The 25,735-nt window shown below is 36.9% G+C and overlaps 3 protein-coding genes across 4 annotated transcripts in view; 1 reads left to right on the top strand and 2 right to left on the bottom strand.

The window, feature by feature from the left end:
* Positions 1-14,133, bottom strand: part of sos1 (son of sevenless homolog 1 (Drosophila)) — a 38,667-nt gene extending 24,534 nt beyond the window's left edge. For both annotated transcript variants that reach the window (XM_039690236.2, XM_039690238.2), the window contains exons 1-7: positions 13,459-14,133; positions 7,950-8,075; positions 7,290-7,421; positions 5,019-5,183; positions 3,596-3,805; positions 3,006-3,149; positions 2,068-2,178 (exon numbers count right to left, since the gene is read on the bottom strand). In XM_039690236.2, coding sequence (XP_039546170.2) covers positions 2,068-2,178; positions 3,006-3,149; positions 3,596-3,805; positions 5,019-5,183; positions 7,290-7,421; positions 7,950-8,075; positions 13,459-13,545 — 975 coding nt within the window. In that variant the 5' untranslated portion in view covers positions 13,546-14,133. The remainder of the gene's footprint in view (positions 1-2,067; positions 2,179-3,005; positions 3,150-3,595; positions 3,806-5,018; positions 5,184-7,289; positions 7,422-7,949; positions 8,076-13,458) is intronic.
* Positions 14,134-15,549: 1,416 nt separating this feature from the next.
* Positions 15,550-20,782, top strand: rfc4 (replication factor C (activator 1) 4). The gene is made up of 10 exons (XM_039690239.2): positions 15,550-15,878; positions 16,066-16,144; positions 16,549-16,628; positions 16,708-16,827; positions 17,732-17,875; positions 17,949-18,069; positions 18,152-18,277; positions 19,101-19,181; positions 19,960-20,073; positions 20,567-20,782. The coding sequence occupies exons 1-10, from the start codon at positions 15,760-15,762 to the stop codon at positions 20,660-20,662; spliced, it is 1,080 nt and encodes a 359-aa protein (XP_039546173.2). The 5' UTR covers positions 15,550-15,759; the 3' UTR covers positions 20,663-20,782.
* A 410-nt stretch (positions 20,783-21,192) lies between these two features.
* On the bottom strand, positions 21,193-25,336 carry plaat1 (phospholipase A and acyltransferase 1). The gene is made up of 5 exons (XM_039690279.2): positions 25,120-25,336; positions 24,629-24,684; positions 24,164-24,302; positions 23,111-23,379; positions 21,193-21,420 (listed from the first exon to the last, which is right to left on the bottom strand). The coding sequence occupies exons 2-5, from the start codon at positions 24,659-24,661 to the stop codon at positions 21,319-21,321; spliced, it is 543 nt and encodes a 180-aa protein (XP_039546213.1). The 5' UTR covers positions 24,662-24,684; positions 25,120-25,336; the 3' UTR covers positions 21,193-21,318.
* Positions 25,337-25,735: the final 399 nt, after the last annotated feature.

Here is a 25,735-nt window from a genome sequence, read left to right as displayed (position 1 = left end):
AATTAAAAAATAAAAAAGAATGAAAAAAGAGTAAAAAAAAAAAAAACCCAAAACAAATTCATATAGAGACAGAGCGACACGCATCATAATCTGAAGGCCACGCCCACCAGGGGGGAAGTGATCCAACGGTCTCCATTGAGTTTGTATCGGGTGAAGTCACTGTTATTTATGACTTAAAAAACTAAATGTCTAAAAGCTGTGATGTGACAGCAAACAAGCTTAAAACACACAAATACGTGTTTACAAGCTGTCGACCCCAAAACAAAAGCGTTTAATGACACAAAGTGGATAGAGGTCATGATCCTGACACACTCAGTATGCACTACATGTGCAGTAAACATTTAGTCACTGGTAACTTCAAATTATGGAAGTTTTTTCCTAACATAATTCAAATGAAAATTAAAATGCTAAAAAAAAAAATCAAATAATAAATCAAACTAAAATAATAAATTTGAACATTTGATTTATCATTTGTGCAGTTGTTTTGAGAGTTTGATTTATTATTTGATTTTTTTTAGCATTTTAATTTTCATTTGAATTATGTTAGGAAAAAACTTCCATATCAAATATCCAAATGTCAGTTTTATATATTATATTTCTGTAAGCTACGCTACGCTGTCGCCTCCAGTGGGCGTAACGGTAGTTCTCAGGTGGGGGCCTTTTAACCCTTGTGCATCCTTATGGACATTTTTGTCCTTTTCAGTTTTGTTTTTTGGATCACTTTGTCTGTGTTAAAGCTAACTGCAAAAAAACTTGGCACAGGTGTGTATTTTTATTGGAATTTTACTATTTCACCGTCATTTTCTTGCATTGGGTACAAAAAATACTCCCTCTCAGCACCTTTTGGACAAAAACGTCCCCATTGAAACCCATTAAAACTGCCATTTTTAATCCCCGGTTCAGTTAACTAGAAAATTATGCAATCTTTGTTAAGAGGCTTTCATTCTGATGGCAAGGCTTCAAAATTTTATTTTTTACTCTTGTTTATCAGATGGTGTCATTTTTTATAAAACAAATATCGCTTTATTCCTGTTTTCTGGTTTTCTGTAATTTTCTGTAATACTAAGAGAGAAAAACTACAAATTCAAATCCAATCACTGTGAGCTCCAGTGGGGTTTTGCTGCCACCCAATGGGGGAAATATGTTACTACGCCCAAACAAACTGTTACCGAAAGCTCATTTTTTGAGATATCATCCTCAAATTTGGAACACAACCTATTTAGATTTATGGCTTTGATTTTATATAATAAAAATATATATTTTATATAAAATATTTCTTTTATAAATAATTTTCATAAACCTATACCTATATAACTTTTTTGGGATTTACTTATTATTATTTTTTTACTTCAGCAATAATCTGCAAAGGGTCTTCTTTAAAATGATACCAAACTTAAGTCTGTGCTCCGAAGCGTCACATTTTCATGACAGTTTTTTGACATGGACATTTTTGTCCTTTTTACCTGTGTGTAACTTTTTTTAATTGATGCACAAGGGTTAAGAACATGTTTGTGAAAATTCATCTAAAAGCGGCAAATTTGGCACAGATGTAGCTCAGGTCATACCGATATGTTTTCCAGCACACAGGAATGTTTATAACAATGGGGTGTAAGGCCCCATACTACAGCCCAACCTGCTTTTCTGGACAGCGGCCATTTTGGAATTGGAGGATCAAGGGGTGCGGATATACTGGGTCAAAAATATAAACATTTATATGTATTTCCCATACTCAATTAAGCTGAAAAACATATCAACTTGGTATTTGTAACTCATGTGGTTCAAAAGTTATAGCCGGAACACTTTTCGGGCAGCGGCCATATTGGATTTGGCAGCCATCTTGGCACCGGCACCCTAGCTAAATCATTTCGGCATGACCTGAGCTGCATCTGTGGCAAAATTTGGCCCTTTTAGATGAATTTTTATGTGCTCAAGCCCCCCAACTGAGGGTTATATGACACGTTGGGCTCTGTCTCAATTGCCTCTATCCACTTTTGTGTCCTTAAACGCTCGTTTTTTACATCCCTACTTGTGGACACTGATCTGTGCAGTGTTGTGTGTGCTCCTGACCTGCAGGTAAATGGCGGCTCCGGGTTTGTAAAGCTGACTGAGGAAGTGTTCGTGGAAGCCGGTGCGAAGGATGTCCTGTGCGTACGTCTCGTAGGGGTCGAAGGCCAGCTCCTGAAAATGGCCAACACCCGAGAGTTAATACATGACCCCCAGCGCAGCCCGCCGTGACCTGTATTGTTACGGCACGAGGAAAAACAAGCGTGTGTGTGTGTGTGTGTGTTTGAAAGGCCGCGGGGTCAGTCGCTGTGAAGTGTGGAGGTGGAACGGACGTCAGTGTGTTCTGGGAGGATCGTATCGGTGCCGTTCTCACAAAACACAACATGTGCATACAAAACACTTACATAAAAGTTACTTTAAATTTTTTTTAAATGCATGAATAAACAAATTAAACTTACTATTATTGATTAAATTGAAAAAAAAATGTTTATAATATTATTTTTTAAATAAAATTATTAGTTATTACTATTTTTATTGATTTACAATTTCTCATAAATTTAAAAATATTAAAATATAGTATTATTATTAATATGACTATTAATTACATTACTGTTATTATTAAACTTAATTAACTATTTGTTATTATTTGTTAAGTTGTAGAAATTAATACACACACACACACACACATATATATATACATACTTACATTATATATAATTATACTATACAGTAGTTACATTAAATAATTTATATTATTTTAAGTAGTATTATTTAAGAAATAATTCATTAAATTATTATTATTATCATTATTAATTACATTTATGTAAAAAATTATACAAAATATGATTTCTAAATACAAATTCAATAATTTATTATTAATTAAAGCATTGTAAAATAAAATATCTAAATTAATTATAAATAAACGATTCATTTAGAATAATTTATAATTAATAAATTATTCTAAATTAATTATAGTGTGTGTGTGTGTGTGTGTATCTCACCTCAGCAAGGTCTTCGAAACAGCTGCCGACCAGCGGATGAGGGCTCGTCTCATCGGTCATCTCCACCGTATCCTCGATTAACCCCAGCAGCTTCACCGTCACCTCATGGATGTCCACGATACGACTGAAGATGTTCTCCACGTCCTACAGGCAGAGAGAGACAGAGAGATTTAATGCCATGTCAGTATCTAAGGCTATTTTCATGGCAAAAATTTTATTACAGAAATACAAATATCACATAAATACGATAAACCAAGCAAACAAACACAATTTTTCAGGCATAATCTTACTAAATAAGTCCTTAAGTGAAATAACTTCATTAAAGAGCATTCTACTTGTATCAAACCCAGGACAGTCCAATAACATGTTTAACAGAGAGGGAATCTTACATATACATATAATCATGCATAGAGTTGGGTCTTCATCTTTAGGCAGACGTGTGTGACCTGTACGACCTCGGCGATCACATCTAGCTTTAAGAGCGATTACGATTCTGTTTGAAATGTCCGGATGAATTTCCTATAGCTCATTATTCTTGCACTTTATATTCAGGCAGAGACACACGAGTGAGGATGAAGAGGAAGACTCACGTGAGAGGAGAACAGCATGTTGTTGGAGTTGAAGGGTTCGCGGAAGACCTTGATGATGAGGTTGAGGTCCCTCAGATACTGCCGTACCTCGGCCATGAAGGCCTTCACCAGGTCATAGTACATCTGCTCCTCCGACGCCGACGGCTCTTCGTCCATCAGGGGGAACACACTGATGTCCTCCTCCACCTGATGGAACATGTCCATCAGCACCTGCAACCGGAGCAACAGGGGCGGAGCTTGAGCAACAGGGGCGGAGCTTGAGCAAGTGTGGGCGGAGATAATTTGCTTGAATGTTGACGTTTGATGTGTTCAATTAAAGCTGCACGGTTAATAATACAAAAAATAAAACCAAAACGCTGATATGTGACATATTTATGCGATTTAATTCAGAGCGAATCACTGTTTATTTTCACACAAGCATATATATTGAAATATTTCACTTCTTGATTTTTTTTTCACAGAAATTAAATATGGGTTTTAAAATTTTACATTTATTATTAAAAATGGAAAAATGTAATTTTAGAATTCGATAATTATTCATATATGTAATATTTATTATATGTAGTATAGTAATTTTACAGATGTAATTTAAAATGATATTAAATATAAGTAATGTAATTTTTACAGTTTTAATGTAAAATAAAATTGAAGAGTTCAGATGCAAAAGCCTCTAAGTGCCATTTGAAATTTTCTTCTAAAATGACCATTTTTATCAAGCTTGTATATTTAAGTTCAGTAATTTCACTTAAATGACAATTAATAGGTAATTATCATTGTCATTTAAGTGAAATCACTGAACTTAAATATACAAGCTTGATAAAAATGATCATTTTAGAAGAAAATTTCAAATGGCACTTAGAGGCTTTTGCATCTGAACTCTTCAATTATTTATTATATTAGTTTTCTATTGTTATATTTCACAGTAAACTAAAATATATTATGGTAAAATGTCTCATGCTTTTATTTAGTAATAATACTACGCCTACTACTAATTATTATTTTATAGTTATACTGATATATTATCACAAATTTGCTGCCCTGCCAACATGCACAGCATTTGTTTTTATCATATTTAAAATATTTATTATAATTATTGATTTCATTTTATACACTTTTTTAATAAGACAAATTGGTGATATTTTTTTTTAGGCCCAGTGTTATTAACATTTTTGAATCACCCTTTATTTGTATGTTTTTAGTTAATTTTTTTTAGTTATGTTTGAGTCATTTCGTTATGTGCTTTTATCATTTTATTTAAAAAAAAAAAAATAGTTTTGCAATTGAGGTTTTATTTATTTTTATTTTAAGTTTTAGTTCATTTCCAGTTAATAATCGTAGTCATTTTTGTTTATTGAGAATGCAACATTTTTCATTTTCGTTTGACAGAGATGTTTTGAAACGAGTTGGTTCGATGATGTCATACCTTATCCGCACACATGGCCACGGTGATGTCCTGCTGCGAGATCTCATAATGGCGGATGTTTCGCACGTAGTTCCCCGCCAGCTTCAGTATGTCGGCAGAGATGTACTCCAGCACCGCCACGATGTACACGGACACCTGGTGGTCGATTTTATACCCCAGAACCTCCTGCAGGAGAGACCACGGTCACATGATCAGCTCAATCACTCACGCTTAATGGACACATGAACGCAACAGAGTAGAGCAATTACTGAAGAGGATTATACGTAAGACATGAGGAACGAGAGGCTGTGCTGTAAAACGGTTCCCACACAATACAAATATTAAAGCTGAAAATACGTCAAGTAAAATCACTAAAAGCCTGGAAAAAGTAGTCCTGACAGTAACAGCAACAGAAGGAAGAACATTTATTCATTTACGATACATTATTCACTCACTAAGAAAATTGGTGTCCTTAAAGGTCTGATTTTTTCCATTTTTTTAATTAAGGCATTAAGATCAATTTCCAAAAGAGGATTTTGTATTCCTCTTTTTAGTCAACTTTAGCATGGGTGTGTTCACTTATGCTGAGAACTGTATACTTACATATAGATAGATATATTTTTTCTTTCATTTTCTCTCAATAACCTCACCATTTCACTGATATTTTTTAACACATCTTTTATTATTACCATTGCTATATATATATATATATATATATATATATATATATATATATAAATTGTATATATAATGAGAATTGTTCTACATATATATTAGGAAACATATAATAGAGATATACACATACTCAACACACACACACTTCCCATAATTACACGTACATCCTTTCTGTTTTATGCGTTTTGTATTGATGGTCTCGTCTAACTGTAATGTATTCTGCTTTAATAATTAAAAAAGTAAATTATCAGAGAAATGGATGTTGACTTATGCTGAACACTGTAAGATATTATAAAAGAGAATAAAGGTGCCAGTAAAACACACTAGTGACTCGGCCATGTTGACAGAAACTGTGTTGAGTAACAGCGCCATCTACAGGACAACTCAACTCTATGTTTATTTACATAAAGATGAAACTGAAAAATTACAATATGGTGCAAAAGTTTAGTAATTCAACTTAAAAGGTGAAACGAATATATCATATAGACTCATTACATGCACAGTGAGATATTTCAAGCCTTTATTTGTTATAATTGTGATGATTATGGATTACAGCTTATGAAAACCCCAAAGTCAAAATTAGAATATAGAGAAAAGGTTTTCATAGCTGACATGATCGACAGCTTCTTAACAGACTTTTTTTTGTTATTTTCCGGAGGAGATTGCAGCTTTAGCTTTAATTTCTACATGTCCATCACTGTTTATTTCACAGAGTTGCTCTGCAGTAAACTTTAATAACAGTAAGAGAACAGTAGTTCATTTCTCCAGATGATCGTGAGTTTATGGCCACCGGATGCGGTTTTTCTGAGGTAAATGTGACGTTTCACTGACGTCTTTCTACGGTTAAAACACATGATACGGATTATGAAGTTGTTCATTGTTCGAAGACGCTCATTCATGTTTATTTGGCGCTGTAACTGGTATTATTAAAGCGGAAGAGAAGATCATGTGCGATTTCACGCCACAGCGCCATTTTTTGAATTTTATAAGAAAATGGACGTCACTTGTAATCTGAGACACTTTCATATCAATAGTAGCAAAGCACAAAGATTCCTGTTTTTTTACAGTCTATGGTTTCTCAACGCACAACCAGGCCCCGCCCCTTTATTCTGTGCCATAGACATACACACTAGACCTCACCTTGGGGTTCTAAGCATGCGTCAAAACCGCCGCCATCTTGGAACAGGGGTCTTGTCATAGGAAGTAGCTAGGTAACGCTGCTATCTCTACCTTTACGTCGAATTCATTGATGGTGGCGGACTTTTGTGCAGCGTATGATGTTCACGGATGAAATCTGAACTAGGAAGAATGTTAAAAAAAAAAATTCTTTCTGGAATCACTGATAAATACATGTCTGACCGTTGGAACAAACCAAAAAAACAAGAAAAATCGCATTCATGATGATTTATGGTGATTTTATTTGCGTTAGACCTGTGTCTACTACATTGACGCTGATGCATTAAAGTGGAGGGGCTCGCCTGTTTCAAGATGGCGGCTCTATTGACGCATTCGTTCTAATGAACTGCCGTAGCCAAGGTGACGTCTAGTGTATATGTCTATGATTCTGCGCATGAATTATTTAAAGGCACAGTGTAACTAAACCTCCCGCTGAGTTACCTTCAGGAGCGGATGGATCTTATCCACCGGCAGGGCTAAAGGGTTCCTCCTCTTCCTCTTCTCTATCGCAGCCTGAGCGTCCGCGATGGCCCATTTCTCGATCGGGTGCGGGAAACTCCTCTGCACACGCTCCTAAACAGCCACAGTCACATGTGAGATGGAGAAACAGCAAGCTAACACAGTTTATATGTGTGGGGCGTCACAGGATAAAGGACTGAGGGATGAAGCATGAGTCTTTCACACGGTACGATGCGAGAGAGAGGGATTATGATGAAGATGATGAAATCTAAGATCGGAACAAGCGGAGGGACCCGACCATGATAAACCAGCTAACCGGTTTAGCATGCGCTGTGGTTGAGGTCTTAACCACAAACTGAAGCACCTGTCCATCTCACAGCCGGCGTCTGTGAGCAACGACCAAACACACAAAAACAAGTTAGTGAAGGTCTGCGCGACGTCTGAAACGCATGAAAAAGCCAGTCGCACAATAAAAGATTGATACGTTACAGCGAGTCCCATGATGCTCAGTGTCTCGAAGCAACACGCCTCTATGTTTTTCATGTTTGTCTTGAGGGTGAGTAAATCATGGGCTAATTTTCATTTTTGGGTGAACTATCCCTTTAGCGTTTTGGCGGCGGTTGCCATGGCGACGGCGTTCACCTCGACGTCCTGAACGGTGCGCGGCTGCGCCTGACAGAGTGTGTTGAGCAGCACCAGAATCAGGCCCTCGATGTACTGAAGCGCCTCCTGCTGGGACGACAGCTTCGGGTGCACCTGGTTCAGCACCTGAAACACACACAACAACATGGTGAACATCCAGCTTTAATGTTGTTTATGTGTGTATGTGGTGTTTTTAATACGCTTAAACCATGTGTAAGTTCATAAGTGGACTGAGTATTTCCCCCTTAAAACCAAAGACAGTCTCAAAAACACGCTTTCTGACGTCACAAACCACCTTGTAACCAATCAGATCAACGTGTGATCGACAACCAGAGTGAGTGAGTGAGGGGAGGCGGAGCTCATTCGCATATTCATAGAATCGCGAATACTAAATGAGGCGAGGGTGTCGAGTTACATTCAAGACATTTTTTTTCAAGGAAAAGACATTTAAATGTAATTTTGGTGATCAAAGATGAGTTAAGGGATACAATGATTGACTACAGGGGGACTTTAACACTTAACCGAAATAAAAATAATATATATATATATGAAGAGTTCAGATGCAAAAGCCTCTAAGTGCCATTTGAAATTTTCTTCAAGAATGTTAATTTTTATCAAGCTTGTATATTTAAATTCAGTAATTTCACTTAAATGGCAATTTGTATATTTAAATTCAGTAATTTCACATTCAGTAATTTCACTTAAATGGCAATGATTTCACATTCAGTAATTTCACTTAAATGGCAATGAATTGCCATTTAAGTGAAATTACTGAATTTAAATATACAAGCTTGATAAAAATGATTATTCTAGAAGAGAATTTCAAATGGCACTTAGAGGCTTTTGCATCTGAATTTTTCATATATATATATATATATATATATATATATATATATAAATCTATAATAGCATGATATTAAAATAACGAGTGTCTCCTGTGTGAGGGATTCGTCAGCTCCCACAAGAAGAGATGCTTTTAAAGCGCAGCCCGAAACACACAGCATGAGGGATTGTGGGTATTCTAAAGAAGCTGGCCTGAGGACATCTTCCTGTTGAGACACCGTTCACGACACACACACACACATTCAGTTCCTCATGTGAAGTCTCAGTGTGTAAATGGGTTTCTGTGTGACATTCTGGGAAATCCTCAACACAAACTACCGACGCCAACTAAGCCATGGCACAGTGATGGACAGCTGTCAATCAATCATCTCTGACAGATGCGTACAGTAGACATGCAGAACCAGCAGCGCTCATGGGGCCGTCGCATGTTCAGTAGCGACACACAACCCTCCACTTCTCCACAGTTATGACTGGAATTTTACTCTGAGAAACCACAGCTAGTACAGGCCTGCGTTCACACACACACACACACACACACACACACACACACACACACTTTACCCTGCTGTACCACAGTACAGAATCCAGACGTCAGACGCTCCAGTACAAACACGGTCGGGTTACTGGGGCAAGAAACGCCACCAATAAAACTACTCTGATTCATCAAAAAAGTGCATCATAAAAATATTAAATTAATAAATAAAAATTAAATAAATTATAGATTATTAATGCAAGCATACATTATAGTTGCATGCATTAAAATAAGTCAATAATTTTTAAATAAAAATAATCTAAAAAAAATCATACATTATAATTAAATGATACAAATATGTAATTTTAAAATAATCACAAAACAAAAATACTAAACTATAACTCATAGAAATGTAAAACTAATACTTTTTAAAATAAACAATCACCTATTAAAAGTTAATTCAATCAATTATGTAACATTTAAATAATTTAAAATTAATATTACTAATAATTCAAATATACATGCATTTAAAGGAGAACTAAAAATAAAAGCTTTTAATTAAATCACTGAAAAAGTAAAAAAAAATAAAAAATAAATAAAGTACCACTTATTAAATTATAAAAACATTAAATTTTTTTTTAAAGTACCACTTATTAAAATGTGGCTGATAATAACTGACTGGTTATTATGTGTTATTTTTTAACAAATTCACGTGAGATCGCACCCTCTGAAGACATCAGGACATTATAAAGTGCACCTGGCTCTGGTTCTGTCTCCTGATTGGTCAATCCTGTGTTGATCTGCACCTGTAGAGACTGATCAGCCTCAGTTCACAAGCCATAACTAGATCTGCTAATGAAGACGCAAGACAGAGAACGATCTGAAGGCAATTTTCCTCACACTCTCTCTCTCACACACACACACACACACACACTCTCTCTCTCTCTCAGACATACACAGATTTTAGCGCGTCTGAAACCGTGGTCATGTGACGGGCCGAGAGCTCAGGACGTTTTCCTTTTGCTTTCTGTTCCCATGCGCTTCAGACTCGGATCACATGCCTGACGCTTCATTCCCAGCATTCCTGTGGCGGCACTATGGCGTGCTGGTATTTAGTGGGAATGCACAGTACAGTATGCTGACAGTGTGTGTGTGAGAACAGTCTGTGAAAACAGCAACACACAGTCAGCCTGTTCTCATTTACAATTCATGCAGCCACTTAAAATGTGCTTTTCCCATGTTCATCTGTGTTTATGTTCTTCTATATTAGTGTTCCTGAACTCCTGAAACACCTCCATTGTAATCTCGAGTTTCTTCCAGAACACGTCACAATATTCCTCATTATAATAATTCATGCGCAGAATAAAGGGGCGGGGCCTGGTTGAGTTAGTTAGTAGTGTGTTAAACTGGCGGTTATGGAAAGGGGCGGGAGGTTAGGGTTAGGGTTAGGGTTAACCCTTCCCAAACACACTCGTAGCGCTCGACCAATCACGACACACTGATCCAGCCGACCAATCAGCACAGTGTGCTTTCAGGAGGAGGAGCTTCATAGAGACAGGAAGTAAACAGAGCGTTCCTGACAGACTGGGAAGAGAGGAGCCGCAACAATGGAGAATATGAGGAGAATAATCAACATTCGAGTTCTAGAAGAGCCTGAAAACTACATCAAGGTTTTGGAAAAGAGTGTAATCTGCCCTCTTTAAAGCATCTGTGCTGCGATATGGGAAAATATATACACAGATAGATAGATATACAGACAGACAGACAGATAGATGAAAGTCAAACAGCACAGATATAGATAGATAGATAGATAGATAGATAGATAGATAGATAGATAGATAGATAGATAGATAGATAGATAGATAGATAGATAGATAGATATACAGACAGATAGATAGATAAACGTCAGACAGCACAGATATACAGATAGACAGACAGACAGATAGATAGATAGATAGATGAAAGTCAGACAGCACAGATACAGATAGATAGATAAACGTCAAACAGCACAGATATACAGACAGACAGACAGACAGATAGATAGATAGATAGATAGACAGACAAACAGACAGACAGATAAACGTCAGACAGCATAGATATACAGATAGATAGACAGACAGACAGATAGATGAATAAACGTCAGACAGCACAGATATACAGATAGAGATAGATAGATATACAGATAGACAGACAGATAAACGTCAGACAGCACAGATATACAGATAGATAGATAGATAGATAGATAGATAGATAGATAGATAGATAGATAGATAGATAGATAGATAGATAGATAGATAGTTTTCATGATTCCAGATTTTCCATTCCCAAAGTTATGACGTCTTCAAATTATAAATGTAAGACTTTTCTTCTTATATATTATATTTAAGACTTTTTATGGCCTAATGTGATGCACGTTAATGCGCGGGTTTGTAAGATCCGCGGGGACGGTTCCAGACAGCAGCGCAGCTGACGAGCGTCTGATCCAGAACAGACGGAGGACCGGCCAGCGAGAGCGGGAGATTTGCTGTTGCTATGGATTCAATGTCACAGAAAGCAGCAAGAAACCTGCCAAGCACAACAGTGTGTGAGAGTGTGTGTGTGTGTGTCGTCTCGTCCTCCACAGACGCTGAAACTGCAGCCAGCAGGACGCCATTTTGGATCTGCACACAGCCGACACACTGGATTCTGATTGGCCGATCACAGATCTCAGTTCTGAGCCGTGTGTGTTTCTCCTGAACACCTGCTGCTCAATCAAACTATCTGCACATTCAGACAATCCTACATTATCTTGATTTATCATCCACCGATGAGACATGTTCAGGAAATATTGTGTATTCAGTCATGGCGCACATCACCCAATAATAATTAGAATTATTATAAATCAAACAAAGGTCTCATAATTCTCAATATCACCACATGTCAAATTAATAACTCCAACAACCTGCAACTACAAGTACGTCCAAGTTTATCCGCATACATCCAGATCAATCACGACATACACAATCAATGAAGACAAAAGTGTTTATCATCACAAATAATATGTATATTCTCGCACAGTCATATATAGATAAAGTTGATATGCAAGTATATCCAACTTTCTTCGTATAAAGAACTCAAGTAATGATATATACAGTATATATAGCAAATCTTAGCTGCTTGATTGTTTACATCATCACTAGATTTAACTATATTATTGTCCAGATCTCTATAAAGTTGAATAATAAGCATGTCTAACATTATCTGCATATGTAAAGCACTATATAGCAAATCTCACTTCGATGAGTTCGATCAACTAATTTATGACACAATGAGATGAAAAGAAATTATGACTTAAAGGTAGAAATTACAACATATTCTATAGTCAAGAGACTGTTGAAAAATTATAACATCCTATATGAGAATTAGGACTTACAAAAATCTAATTATGAGATACTAAGTGATTTTAATGAAATGAAAAGTAGAAATCATGCCATTAAATCAAAATTATGACTTCAAATTTGACTTCCCACCTCATAAATATAATGCAGTACGTCTACTCTTCGGGTCTAATAATGATGTTTTTTATCTTTCCAATATTACTTAATACGTCATACGTATCATAATCATGTCTTTATGTCATTATTTCAACTCTTTAGGTCATAATATTGCCGTTTCATCTTAAATCTGACTTTATATATGCCATAATGTTGACTATTGCATCTTCATATCTTTTTATGTAATTATTGCTTCTGTTTAGGTCTTAATATGAACGTTTTATCTTATAAATATGACATAGTATGTCATAATGTAAACCATCGCATCATGTGTGATTATTTCTATTCTTTAGATCCTAATGTTGACGTTTCATCTTTCAAAAATGACTTCTGTCATGACTTTGACTATCGCATCATAATCATGTCTTTTTATGTCATTATTTCGACTCTTTGGGTCATAATATTGATGTTTCATCTATGTCATAAATTCAAAGTTGTCAGTCATAATAAAGTTTCTTTCTCATGTGTGTTCCAGGCATTATATCGGCACTTAGATAAGAGTTTGTTATCAGTATCGGCCGATGATAAACTCAAACAGTAAAGATCAAAGCACTGGCAACGACAAGGTCATGGGTTCGACTCCCAGGAACACGTGATCTGACTCAAGTCCCTTTGGATAAAGCATCGGTCATGTATGAAGTGTGATTGACAGCTGTCTCACCTTGTTGAGTGACGGCACCAACAGTCCTCTCCATTTAGGCGCGTTCTCCTCGCTGTAGAAATCATACTGGAAGGGCGCAGCCTGCATGACTGTGTGTGTGTGTGTGTGTGTGTGTGTGTGTGTCACATCCACCTGATCTCACACACCGGCTCAAAGCATCCAGCCAGAGGAGGAGGAGGAGGAGGAAGAGCACACCTGCTTAATGTGACCATTTCATCCTCCAGACAGTCCGCCAGGCATGTGTTATCGATCAGATGTGTGTATCAGTGCGCGCGCATCTCCTCAGGGCTCCTCTGTTATCGATCAGATATCGATGAGGTATCGATCAGTCTGATCAGCGACTCCAGTCAGAACGCATCTGTTTTCAGCACACTCGCTGTTTTTGATGCTGATGCGCGTGTTTTGATCAGATCTCAGTGTTTTATTGATCCGCGTTCATTCGGGCGGTTCATGAACATGCGCAATAAAACGCCTCCAAAAACTCTCTGCTCTCGGCGCGTTTCGCGTCAGCCGCTCCACACGCGCAGCGACAAACACACGAGCATCCGATGAAGCGTAAAAGTCCAAGCCGAGAGGAAAAACTGAAGGTAGAAAAGAAAGATTCTCTCCACGGTTTCAAAGAGACGAAGCAAAAACACTGAGTGTGTGATGACGCAATGACGCACGGCGACGCAGGCGAAACTAACAGAGCGCCGGGACGCAGATCACCGCCGTCACCCGGAAAGTATAAAATAATAAATGATAAGGATATCATTTTGGAATGGTTATGCTGATAATCTGATATGGAATAAAATCTGGAAACTTCCTCATAAATATTTAGTCACAAACAAAATCAAAGAAATTTCCCTTAAACTAATTTATAAATATTACCCAAGTAATCTTTATCTTGTGACCAGATTTAATTGTGATATTGATACATTTTGTGGTCTACATGATGAAACATTTTATCATTTATTTTGGAGTTGTCCTCATTCAGTTTGTTTTTGGTCTGATTTCTGCTCCTTTATTACGGCTCACATCATGCCCAGATTTCAACTCTGCTTCAAAAATGTGTTATTTGGTTTTTTCCTTTATGACCAATCTTATCGTAAGGAATACTACCTAATTAATCTTCTTCTTCTGTTAGCTAAATTTAGTATCCATAAATGTAAATTTGGTGGAAACAAGCCTTTGTTTTTAATTTTAAGAGCAGAAATTCAACAATACCTAAAAACAATACTGGGTTTGAAAAATAAGAAAGCTACAAAATGTGTATCTATATGTAAACATTTTCACATTTTTGTTTAACTTAAGTTTGTCACTGCTTTGTTTATTCAATGTACCCCTGACTGTAATTGTAATTCTTGAGAAAAAAAAAAAAAAAAAAAAGATAAGGATATGTAAAATTGAACGAGTATAATAATACATCATTTTAAATATACATTAATAAACAAAAAGTGCATGCTTACTTTTTTACATCACTAAAATATAAATAGAATTTGAAATGGTTTGGATATATAGCTTGATTTTCTTTTTTATGATACCGATTTTTTGTTACTAAATGTGCTTTATGTCTGGGGTTTGATGGATGACGCACGCGCCGCAGACAATAGTAACAGAGCGCAGAGACGCAGATCACTCCGTCACCAGGAAAATACAACACAATAAATGTGACAATTTTACAAATATAGACCTATAATACAATTAAACATATTTACATTACAAAATTATGTGCGTGCTCACAGATTTACAGGCCTACGTGTTTTTTTTTTGTGTGTGTGTTTTTTAGAAATTACAATTGTTTTGGATTTATGCTTGATTTTGTGGCTTCCAAATTAGTTTAATGTCTGCCTTTTTTCATGTTTTTTTTATACGATGTACGTCTTTTTTTTTGAAAAACAAATTAAGGCGAGTTTACTTGAAATTTACCCAGAATACAATAATGATGTTTACCACCTTTGACGTCTTTCTTGAGAAACCATTGAGTTATTTGAAATACAAATTGTTGGCTGTGTGGCAATATTACTAACGATATTAATATTATAAAAAAAAAAAAAAAAAAAAATAGATAAATAAAAACTTCAATGTGACTGTGATCACGTGACGAGTAGCGGCGGCGCGCGCCAGTGACGTCAGTGCGCGTCTGGCGGGAATCTGACGGTTCGCGGAGTGTCAACAAACTCCCCGAAGTGTTTCATTCACATTTATTCAACCATAAAGAGATTTTTATTCTGCTTATTCTCTTCCGTCGGTCGTGTCAGCTGTAGTGAGATCATCTGTCCTCCTGTAGTGTGTTCTGTTGTGCGGGTTATAGGTGGAGATATGCAGGCGTTTTTGAAAGGACCTTCCTCACAGAGTATTAAAGCTCAGAAACCTTCATCATCTTCATCATCATCAGGTGGAGAGAAGAAGCAGAGAGCTCTTCCCTGGGTGGAGAAATAGTGAGTCTTCATCATATCTGCATAAACGCTCAATATTCATGTGATCTGACTGACAGTTAAGTTATTGATATCATATAAGTAAACGTTAAAAAATGAAATTGAATTATGCATTTTTGACCCGGCGTGTGTTGACCTCATAGTTGACCTCAGATTTCACCTGGTCATGTTTTTGATCTCTTTATTTTAGCAGACCAAAGTGTGTGGATGAAGTGGCCTTCCAGGAGGAGGTGGTTGCAGTACTGAAGAAGTCTCTAGAGGGCGCTGATGTGCGTGAGGCGAATCATCTTTAGTTTTATTTATATAGCGTCATATATCGAATATGTTGGTGTGATTTACTACCTGGCTAGCATGAATTGGCATGTTGCTAGCATGTTGTTAGCATGATTTGGTGTGTTTTGCTGCTAACTTGGTTTGTTAGCGTGATTAGTTGCCAATGGATCATTTCCAATTTTTATTTAGTTTATTCTTAAGTACTTAAAATTACATTTATGCGTCTGGCAGATGCTTTTATCCAAAGCGATTTATATTGTACACATTTACATTCTTATCAGTTCTTGCTTTCCCTGGGAATCGAACCCATGACTGTGGCGTTGCAAGTGCCAACGCTCTACTGTTTGATCTCCAGGAAAGCTTGCAATTAGCGTAATGATGATGTGCTCTGCTCTCTCAGCTGCCCAACCTGCTGTTCTATGGACCGCCTGGAACCGGAAAGACGTCCACCATCCTCGCGGCGGCCAGAGAGCTTTATGGGTAAGCTCTGCAGAATGACGATACTGATGCGTTTTGAGATTCAGATGCGCCCTTGTGTGCTAATATCGCTGTGCTTTAGGCCAGAGCTGTACCGACAGAGGGTCCTGGAGCTCAACGCGTCGGATGAACGAGGGATCCAGGTGGTGCGAGAGAAGGTGAAGAACTTCGCCCAGCTGGCGGTGGCCGGCTCGCGGACTGAGTGAGTTACGCCGCGAATAAACGCAGCGATTTCCCACCGATTAGGGTGGGGAATCAGATACTTGTTATTGAATTGATTTCGATTTCTTTCATCGGTTCCTTTGCAAGCATTTTAATTAGAGCCCGACCGATAAAGGATTTTGAAGGCCCATACCAATACAAATATTTTTGGGTTTTAAAATCCGATATTCCGATATATCGGCCGATATTTATTTTTTTTATTTATTTTTTAAACTGGACATGATAGTCACAAATTTTGTCATGCTTATTTGAGTTCAGAGAACTGATGGGGATGTTCTTTTAATTGTTATTCAAGCAATGCATGTCTCCTGACCAACTCCACGAGTGTTGCCAACAGGAACGGTGTAGAGCGCCCTCTGGTGGACAAACTATACAACTCCAACACTCATGACATGGTTCAAGCGCGTTTCGTCCGTTTTTATGTTATTTTTTAAATATTCATTTATCGGCCATTATAACCGCCGATACCGATAGTTTGGAAAATTCCTAATATCGGCCGATAATATCGGTCTGCCGATATATCGGTCTGGCTCTAATTTTAATATGACCTTTTTCAGTGTTGCACAGATGTGTAATTTGATCATTTTGAATTACTGAGTGTTTATTGTATTTAATAATGTTCTACATTAATATTAGTTGGGATAGTTGTTTTTCTATGGTGTTTTTAAACCACAGGCTTCTTTATCCTGTTGATTAGTGTTCATGATATTCAGCTACAGTTAAATATTTGCAATCACACAAAATGTGAATTATTATTTTTTATTTTTCATAATTGGAATCGAAATTAGGAAATCGCTAAGCAGAATGGTTAAAATTGAAACGAGACCCAGCGCTAGCGTCGATCGAGTGTTTCTGAACGCAAGCTTTTCCTCTCTGAATCGCAGCGGGAAAACTTGTCCGCCGTTCAAGATCATAATCCTGGACGAGGCGGACTCCATGACCAACGCGGCTCAGGCGGCGCTCAGACGCACGATGGAGAAGGAGTCGCGAACCACGCGGTTCTGTCTCATCTGCAACTACGTCAGCCGGTCAGTGTGAGCGACGCGCACACACATAAACCCGCCGCAAGCTTCGTATGCTAACTCTCGCTTGTTTCTGCAGCATCATCGAGCCGTTGACCTCCAGATGCTCCAAGTTCCGCTTCAAACCGCTGGCCAATGACATTCAGCAGGAGCGACTGCTGGAGATCTGCGGGAAGGAGAACCTCAAGTACAGCAAAGAGGTAAATCAAGCAGTCTGTGCATTACAGAAGTGTGTGTCTGTTGTCTTTTTAAGGAGTTAATATTTAAGTGTGTGTGTTGAAGGGAATCGATGCTCTGGTGAAGGTGTCAGATGGAGATCTCAGGAAAGCCATCACGTTTCTCCAGAGCGCAGCGAGACTCAACGCTGACCGGGAAATTACTGAGCAAATCATCATCGAGATCGCCGGGGTGAGTGAACGCACCTGATGGAGACCCAGACTTTTAATGAACCGTCTTTAAAGGAGTAGTTCACTTTTGAAAAAACTTTTGCTGATAATTTACTCGCCCCCGTGTCGTCCAAGATGTCCATGTCTTTCTTTCTTCAGTCGAAAAGAAATGAAGGTTTTTGATGAAAACATTCCAGGATTTTCTCCATATAATGGACTTCAATGGGGACCAAACGGTTCAAGGCTTTTAAAGGATTCCAGACGATGAATAAGGGTCTTATCAAGCGAACCGATCGCTCGTTTTATAAATAAATAACAAAGTTTAAGTTTTATAAGCTCAAACGCTCGCCTTGCTCTGTTCTGTAACGCACTCCTGTTCGAACTCATTCATCAAAATGAACAAATCTTTTTCCGAGTCATTTGGTTCATTCGGCGAGAGAAACGAGCTAATTGATTCGGAAAAAGGATTGTTCATTTTGTTGAACGAGTTCGAACAGGAGAGTCACGAACGTCCACCACAGAACAGAGCGATGCGTGCTTATAAAACTTAAACTTTGTTATTTAAAAAAAAAAAAATAAAATAAAAAAAATTCATCGTCTGGAATCGTTTAAAGCCCTTTGAACAGTTTGCACTGAAACTGTCTTTTGGACTTTGAACCGTTTGGTTCCCATTGAAGTCCATTATATGGAGAAAATCCTGGAATGTTTTCATCAAAAACCTTCATTTCTTTTCGACTGAAGAAAGACATGGACATCTCGGATGACATGGGGGCGAGTAAATTATCAGCAAAGGTTTTTTCTTAAAAGTGAACTACTCCTTTAATAAACTCTACTTTCTGCTCAAGGTGGTTCCACCCAAAGTGATCGAATCGTTCCTCCAGATCTGTTACAGAGGCGCTTTTGAGAAGCTGGAGCTCGCTGTGAAGGTCAGACTGGACACACACACTGTTTACAGGGTTCGACCAGGAGCTTCAAGTGCTTGAGTTAGCCTTTTTTAAATAATATATGTGAAATCAGTGTTTAATTTTATCGAGTAAAGATCTTTTCACACAAAATTAAAGTCTGATATAGAGACATTTCCCATGACTATGAGTGTGATATTGCTCATATAAATATTAAGTATATGATACAGCTTTTATTCTTCAACTCATTCATATATTAATGGAAGAAAATAATGGGCGATATATCTTTTCAATGGTTAAAGTTTTTTTTTTTTTGTTTATCTATGTACATTTTTTATTTAAAAGATGCAAATACTGTTTGATAAATGAGATAAATTGGTAAATGAAGTCCTTAAAGCAAACAATTAGTGCTTAAAGTCCATTGTAAGCGTGTGTACGAACCCTGTGTTTAAGAGCTCGTTATTGTGCTCATCAAACTCTGATTTATTGTTGCAAAATATTTTTCTTGCTCAGTATTCCCGTCTTTTCTACCCAAAAACAAACAAATAAAAAACATAAATTCTTAAATCAAGATACATTTACTGGAGAAGCAAGCTGTCAGTGCAGTCTGAAATATAAACTTAGATTATTATTCTGACCCCATTGGTAAACATTGGAATCAATTTTACAATAACCGACTTAATATCTTGAATATTAATGCATCTTGATTTAAGAATGTTTATATCTTTATAAACATCACGTTTTGCCGCGTGTGAATGTTTTCATCATGGGTTTTCCATAAAGCGCGTCTTGATTTGTGCAGGATCTGATCGATCAGGGATTCGCTGCGACCAACGTTCTCATCCAGTTACACGAGGTCATCATCGAAGAGAAGCTGAGCGACAAACACAAATCCGTCATCGCAGAGAAGATGGCCGTAAGTGGACCGAGACTGAACGTTTTCTTGTTCTGTTCAGCGGAAATGTATGAAAGTTTGTTTCCGTCACAGAATAAAACATTTTAAAAGAACTGCGACTTTTTATCTCACAATTACGAGTTTACATGTCGCAATTCAAGGAAATATTTCTCAAAATTGCTTGTTATAAAGACAGATTAGCGAGATATAAAGTCACAATTGCGTGATGTTAAGTTGAAAATATGTGTTATAATAAGTCAGAATTGCAAGATATAAACTTTATATCACAAAATTGTGACGTTATAACACGCAATTCTGACTCTATAACACAATTGGGATAGAAAAAGTCAATTGCAAGTTTATTTCTCACAATTTTGACTTTATAACTCTCAATTGTGAGGAAAAAAAATCTGAATTGTGAGATTAAAGTCGCAATTACTTTTTTTTTCTTTTTTTTATTGTGGCAGAAACGTGTTGGTGGTTTTGTTGAATCGTGTTCTGATCTGTGTCTCAGGACGTGGATAAGTGTCTGGCCGACGGTGCTGACGAGTATCTGCAGTTACTGAGTCTCGGCTCGGTCATCATGCAGCAAGCAGCGCAGAACACCTGAGCCGACCAATCAGCAGCTCCGTTACACTTCAGCTGACCAATCGGCTTCACACATGGCTGCTTAGATTGCTGTTTTCTTTTTGTACATTTGAAATATGTAATTAAACATTCCTTTACTATATATCTTGTGGGGTGTTTTTTTTAACTTTTATATTTTTATTTAAATATTTAGGATGAGCCTGCATAGTTCTGAAATGCCTCCATTGTAGTCATTAGTTTCGGGATCGAACACGTCACAATATTCCTCATTATAATAATTAATGCACAGATTAAAGGAGCGGGGCCTGGTTGAGTTAGTTAGTAGTGTGTTAAACTGCCGGTTGTGAAAAGGGGCGGGGCATTTCCCAAACACACTCGAAGCTCTCGACCAATCACAACACAGTGTTCCAGCTGACCAATCAGAGCACAGTGTGCTTTCAGAAGGAGGGGCTTCATAGAGACAGCAAGTAAACAGAGCGTTACTGACAGACTGGGAAGAGAGGAGCCGCAACAATGGAGAATAATGTATTTTTGAATATTCAAGCGTGAAATAAAGCAGCTTTTAATACTTTCACAACAAAAGTTCATTGTCACACAACCTATTTTCAACCTAAAAAACTTTCATCAGATGCCTTTCAATCATAATTCAGATCACTCCATATAGCGTGGTCTGGGGATCTAGAACGGCCTGTTTCTGGAGCGTGTGTTGATGATTCCCAGCACTGAGAACGCACTGGCCGCTGCCGTCACCAAACTGATGGCGCCGATCGCCCGTGACGCCTGTCAACACAGAAAACCACACAATATCACATCAACAGCCTTATTCCCAATTAGAACATCAAATTATTGTTTTACTATTCATTATATAAATAAATCAGAATGGATGTTCTTACAGAAAAGTAGAGGCACATACAGTGATGTGTGTCTGACTAATTATGTAATCATGTATTTAATGGTACTTGACAGCATTTTTGGCTTCAGGCGTTTCTTGAATCAGCAGCATTTTTGGTTGGAGCACCCATGATGCTTCACAATGCATCCTAGCTAGGGAACTCACACATTTGATATGTGCCAAAATCAATGACATCAGTGCAATTTTTGCAAGGTGCTGATTGAATACTTATGGAAGCTTGTTTCCGCCACAGAATGAAAAATAAAAAAAGGTAATTCTGACTTTTTTTCCCTCACAATTGCGTTATATAAAGTCATAATTGTGTTATATAAAGTTGCAATTGCGTGAAATAAAGTCAGAATTGAGATATAAAGTCAGAATTGAGATATAAAGTCAGACTTGAGATATAAAGTCAGATTTGCATGAAATGAAGTCAGAATTGAGATGTAAAGTCAGAATTGCGTGAAATAAAGTCAGACTTGAGATATAAAGTCAGAATTGAGATATAAAGTCAGAATTGAGATGTAAAGTCAGAATTGAGATGTAAAGTCAGAATTGCGTGAAATAAAGTCAGAATTGAGATATAAAGTCAGAATTGAGATATAAAGTCAGAATTGCTTGAAATAAAGTCAGACTTGAGATATAAAGTCAGAATTGAAATATAAAGTCAGAATTGCGTGAAATAAAGTCAGAATTGAAATATAAAGTCAGAATTGCGTGAAATAAAGTCAGAATTGAAATATAAAGTCAGAATTGAGATATAAAGTCAGAATTGAGATATAAAGTCAGAATTACGAGATATAAAGTCAGAATTGCGTGAAATAAAGTCAGAATTGAGATATAAAGTCAGAATTGCATGAAATGAAGTCAGAATTGAAATATAAAGTCAGAATTGAGATATAAAGTCAGAATTGCATGAAATGAAGTCAGAATTGAAATATAAAGTCAGACTTGAGATATAAAGTCAGAATTGAGATATAAAGTCAGAATTGCATGAAATGAAGTCAGAATTGAAATATAAAGTCAGACTTGAGATATAAAGTCAGAATTGCGTGAAATAAAGTCAGAATTGAGATATAAAGTCAGAATTGCATGAAATGAAGTCAGAATTGAAATATAAAGTCAGAATTGAGATATAAAGTCAGAATTATGTTATATAAAGTTGCAATTGTGAGTTATAAAGTTAGAATTGAGATATAGTCAGAATTGAGATATAAAGTCAGAATTGCGTGAAATAAAGTCAGAATTGAGATATAAAGTCAGAATTAAGATATAAAGTCAGAATTGAGATATAAAGTCAGAATTATGTTATATAAAGTTGCAATTGTGAGTTATAAAGTTAGAATTGAGATATAAAGTCAGAATTGTGAGAAATAAAGTCAGAATTGTGTGATAAAGTTGCAATTGCAAGAAATAAACTTTTTTCTCAGAATTGCATGTTTATATCTCGCAATTCTGACTTTATTACTCGCAATTGTAAAATAAAAAGTCGCAATTATCTTTTAAAATGTTTTATTCTGTGGCGAAAACAAGCTTTCATAAACACCAAATTCCTGGATTTTTTTAGTTTGGTCTGACCTGTTCAGACACCCCCTCGCCGTAGCGAAGAAGAGTGACGAAGTGTTCACAGTTGCTGCCCAGCAGGTCATATGACACCTCCTGTCCAATGAGGAGCTGAGCTCGCTGGATGATCTCCGAGACGGGCAGCGGCGTGTGATCGTCATCATATTTATTGTTGATCCTGTATGAGTCTGTTCCCACAACCTCCTTTAGGAGCTGCATGCGGACCACGGCCTTACGACTGAACACTGACTTCACACTCGACATGGCAGCCGCTTGACTCTCATCTGACCGGAGGAAAACACAAATGCAATTGCATATACATTTTTTTGTGATGCATTTGGACAGTTTTAACATAAAGGAATGCACTTAACATGATGGAAATGTGTCAGTCAGGCATACATAGATGAAACCGTTTTTTATAATAGTACTAATAAACTGATTTAACTGATCAATAAATACAATTTGAACACTGAATATTGCTTGTTACACAGCTAGCCATGTTTTTATATTTTGTAACTGATTAACAGATTTATGCTGATCTAATCTAATCAAATTCAATGAATGCATTTTGAAATTATGATTATTCTGTGATTATTCAGTGTGTATGTGGTGTTTTTAATACGCTTAAACCATGTGTAAGTTCATAAGTGGACAGTATTGCTGAGTATTTCCTCCTTAAAACCAAAGACAGTCTCAAAAACACACATTCTGACATCACAAACGACCTTGTAACCAATCAGATCAACATCTCTGAGTGAGTGAGTGAGTGAGGCGGGGCTCATTTGCATATTCATAGAACCACGAGTACTAAATGACGCAACGGTGTCGAGTTACATTCAAGCTGTTTTAAGGCCTGTTTTCAAGGAAAACAATAGATACAGATACAACTTTTGATTTTAATTATGTATTGGTAAATGTTCATGTTAAGCAACGAACTTAACTAATGTAACCTTGTTGTAAAGTGTTACTAAATCTGTTTAATCCAAATGAATAGAGATTTTAATATGCCATTCAGATACGTAAGGCCTAAATATTATTTTGAGCTTATCTATATGCTGAGCCACTGACCGACAGGAGTGAGGTTGATGATGTAACCGTCTCCCAGGTAAAGAGCCCAGTGCTGATAGGCTGGTCTGAAGATCTCGATGAGGTCACCGGGCTGGGGTTCCTCGTTAGACTGATAATTATCAGGTTCACTGGAGGCCATCTGAAGCAAACAGAGACATATTAGAAAACGGACAGTCATGGGATAGTATAAAAATGACAAAGGAGTCACTTTCAAACTTTTATATTTTATGTGTGCTGTTTCTTTAACAATAACAGACCTAGATTTGACCTTAGGAGGAAGACCTTAGCATTGTCTAGATCAGAAATGTGAATATGAATATACAAGATCGAAGATCCCAAGCAAATTGAACATGGATCACCATAATGGTGACTGCAAAACAATTAGCAATATAATTTCTTACAGTGGAATTTCTTATCTTGAGAATTTACAGTAAAACGAGAGCAGTACACTACTCATTTACTCACATTAACAGTTCTTCTATGTTGATTATCCATCATCCCAAAGCATAATTCTGCACTTTCTGAGGGAAAAATAAAAAGGGATCATTAGACAACACTGAAATCAATACTAATAGTACATTTCTAAACATGTTTAAAGTTTCTGAGCGTGTAGAGTGAGTTGTGATGTGAAAACAGCCAGAGAATGCTGGAGTAACACAAGACAATGAAAAGGGTCACCGTTACACAAACACACATAAACACAGGGTCTTACAACACTCACAATGGCATGCAAATAATAGAGAAACAAGTGGAAAAGAGGCATGAAACATTACAGTGTTTATTATCAGCTGGACAGAAATATTATTAACACTTGCATCCTAATCATGTTATTGGACTATTCTTTAAAACAAATGAATATATAACAGATTTCATTTTAATCTCATACATACTAAGGAACGGTTTCATTATCCAGCATTTTACTCAAGAACTGAGTCAGAACCAGCAGTAATACTTACTTATTAGCAGATTTCATCATCAGAATGATTTCATTCAACCCTCCATCGGATATATCCGTGTGATCCCAGAGAAACAAGTGTGTGTGTGTGTGTGTGTGTGTGATAGGAGAGGAGATTCCAGAGCTGCTGCTGAACGATCTGAACTCACTGAGCTTCTGCTGCGGTCACTCACGGGTCACTCGGCCATTGTGTGGCGCAGCACCTATGGAGTCAAAATAATGACACGTGTGTGTTTGCAAAAAAAATAAATAAATAAGCATTGAGAGAAAAAAAACGTTGTTTTGCAAACAAAAATAAAGAATTATGAAGTGGTTTCATTTGCAACGCTCCTTATTCTGCGTTTCAGTCGGCATGGGGACAACGCGGTCATACACATTTAGCTAAAAAAAAATTAAAAAAATCTGTTGCTTTAAAAGTGTGCGAATTCTTCTGAAGTTCTTTATTTTTGTTTGCAGAACACTCTTTTCTTTTGCAATAGCTACCTGATTTTTTGGAAATATATCGCGCACACAGTCTGAGAATAAAGTCTTTCAACACATGTTTCTGTTGTTGTATGATGCAAATGTGAGTTTATTCACTTAGCGATGAAGATCACCTCATATATTTATTTTTGGTT

Source organism: Pimephales promelas, chromosome 21, assembly GCF_988280905.1.
Source record: "Pimephales promelas chromosome 21, fPimPro1.hap1.1, whole genome shotgun sequence".
Lineage (NCBI taxonomy): Eukaryota > Metazoa > Chordata > Actinopteri > Cypriniformes > Leuciscidae > Pimephales > Pimephales promelas.
Note: the sequence above shows the minus strand (reverse complement) of the source record. Positions and strands in the feature narration are given on the sequence as shown.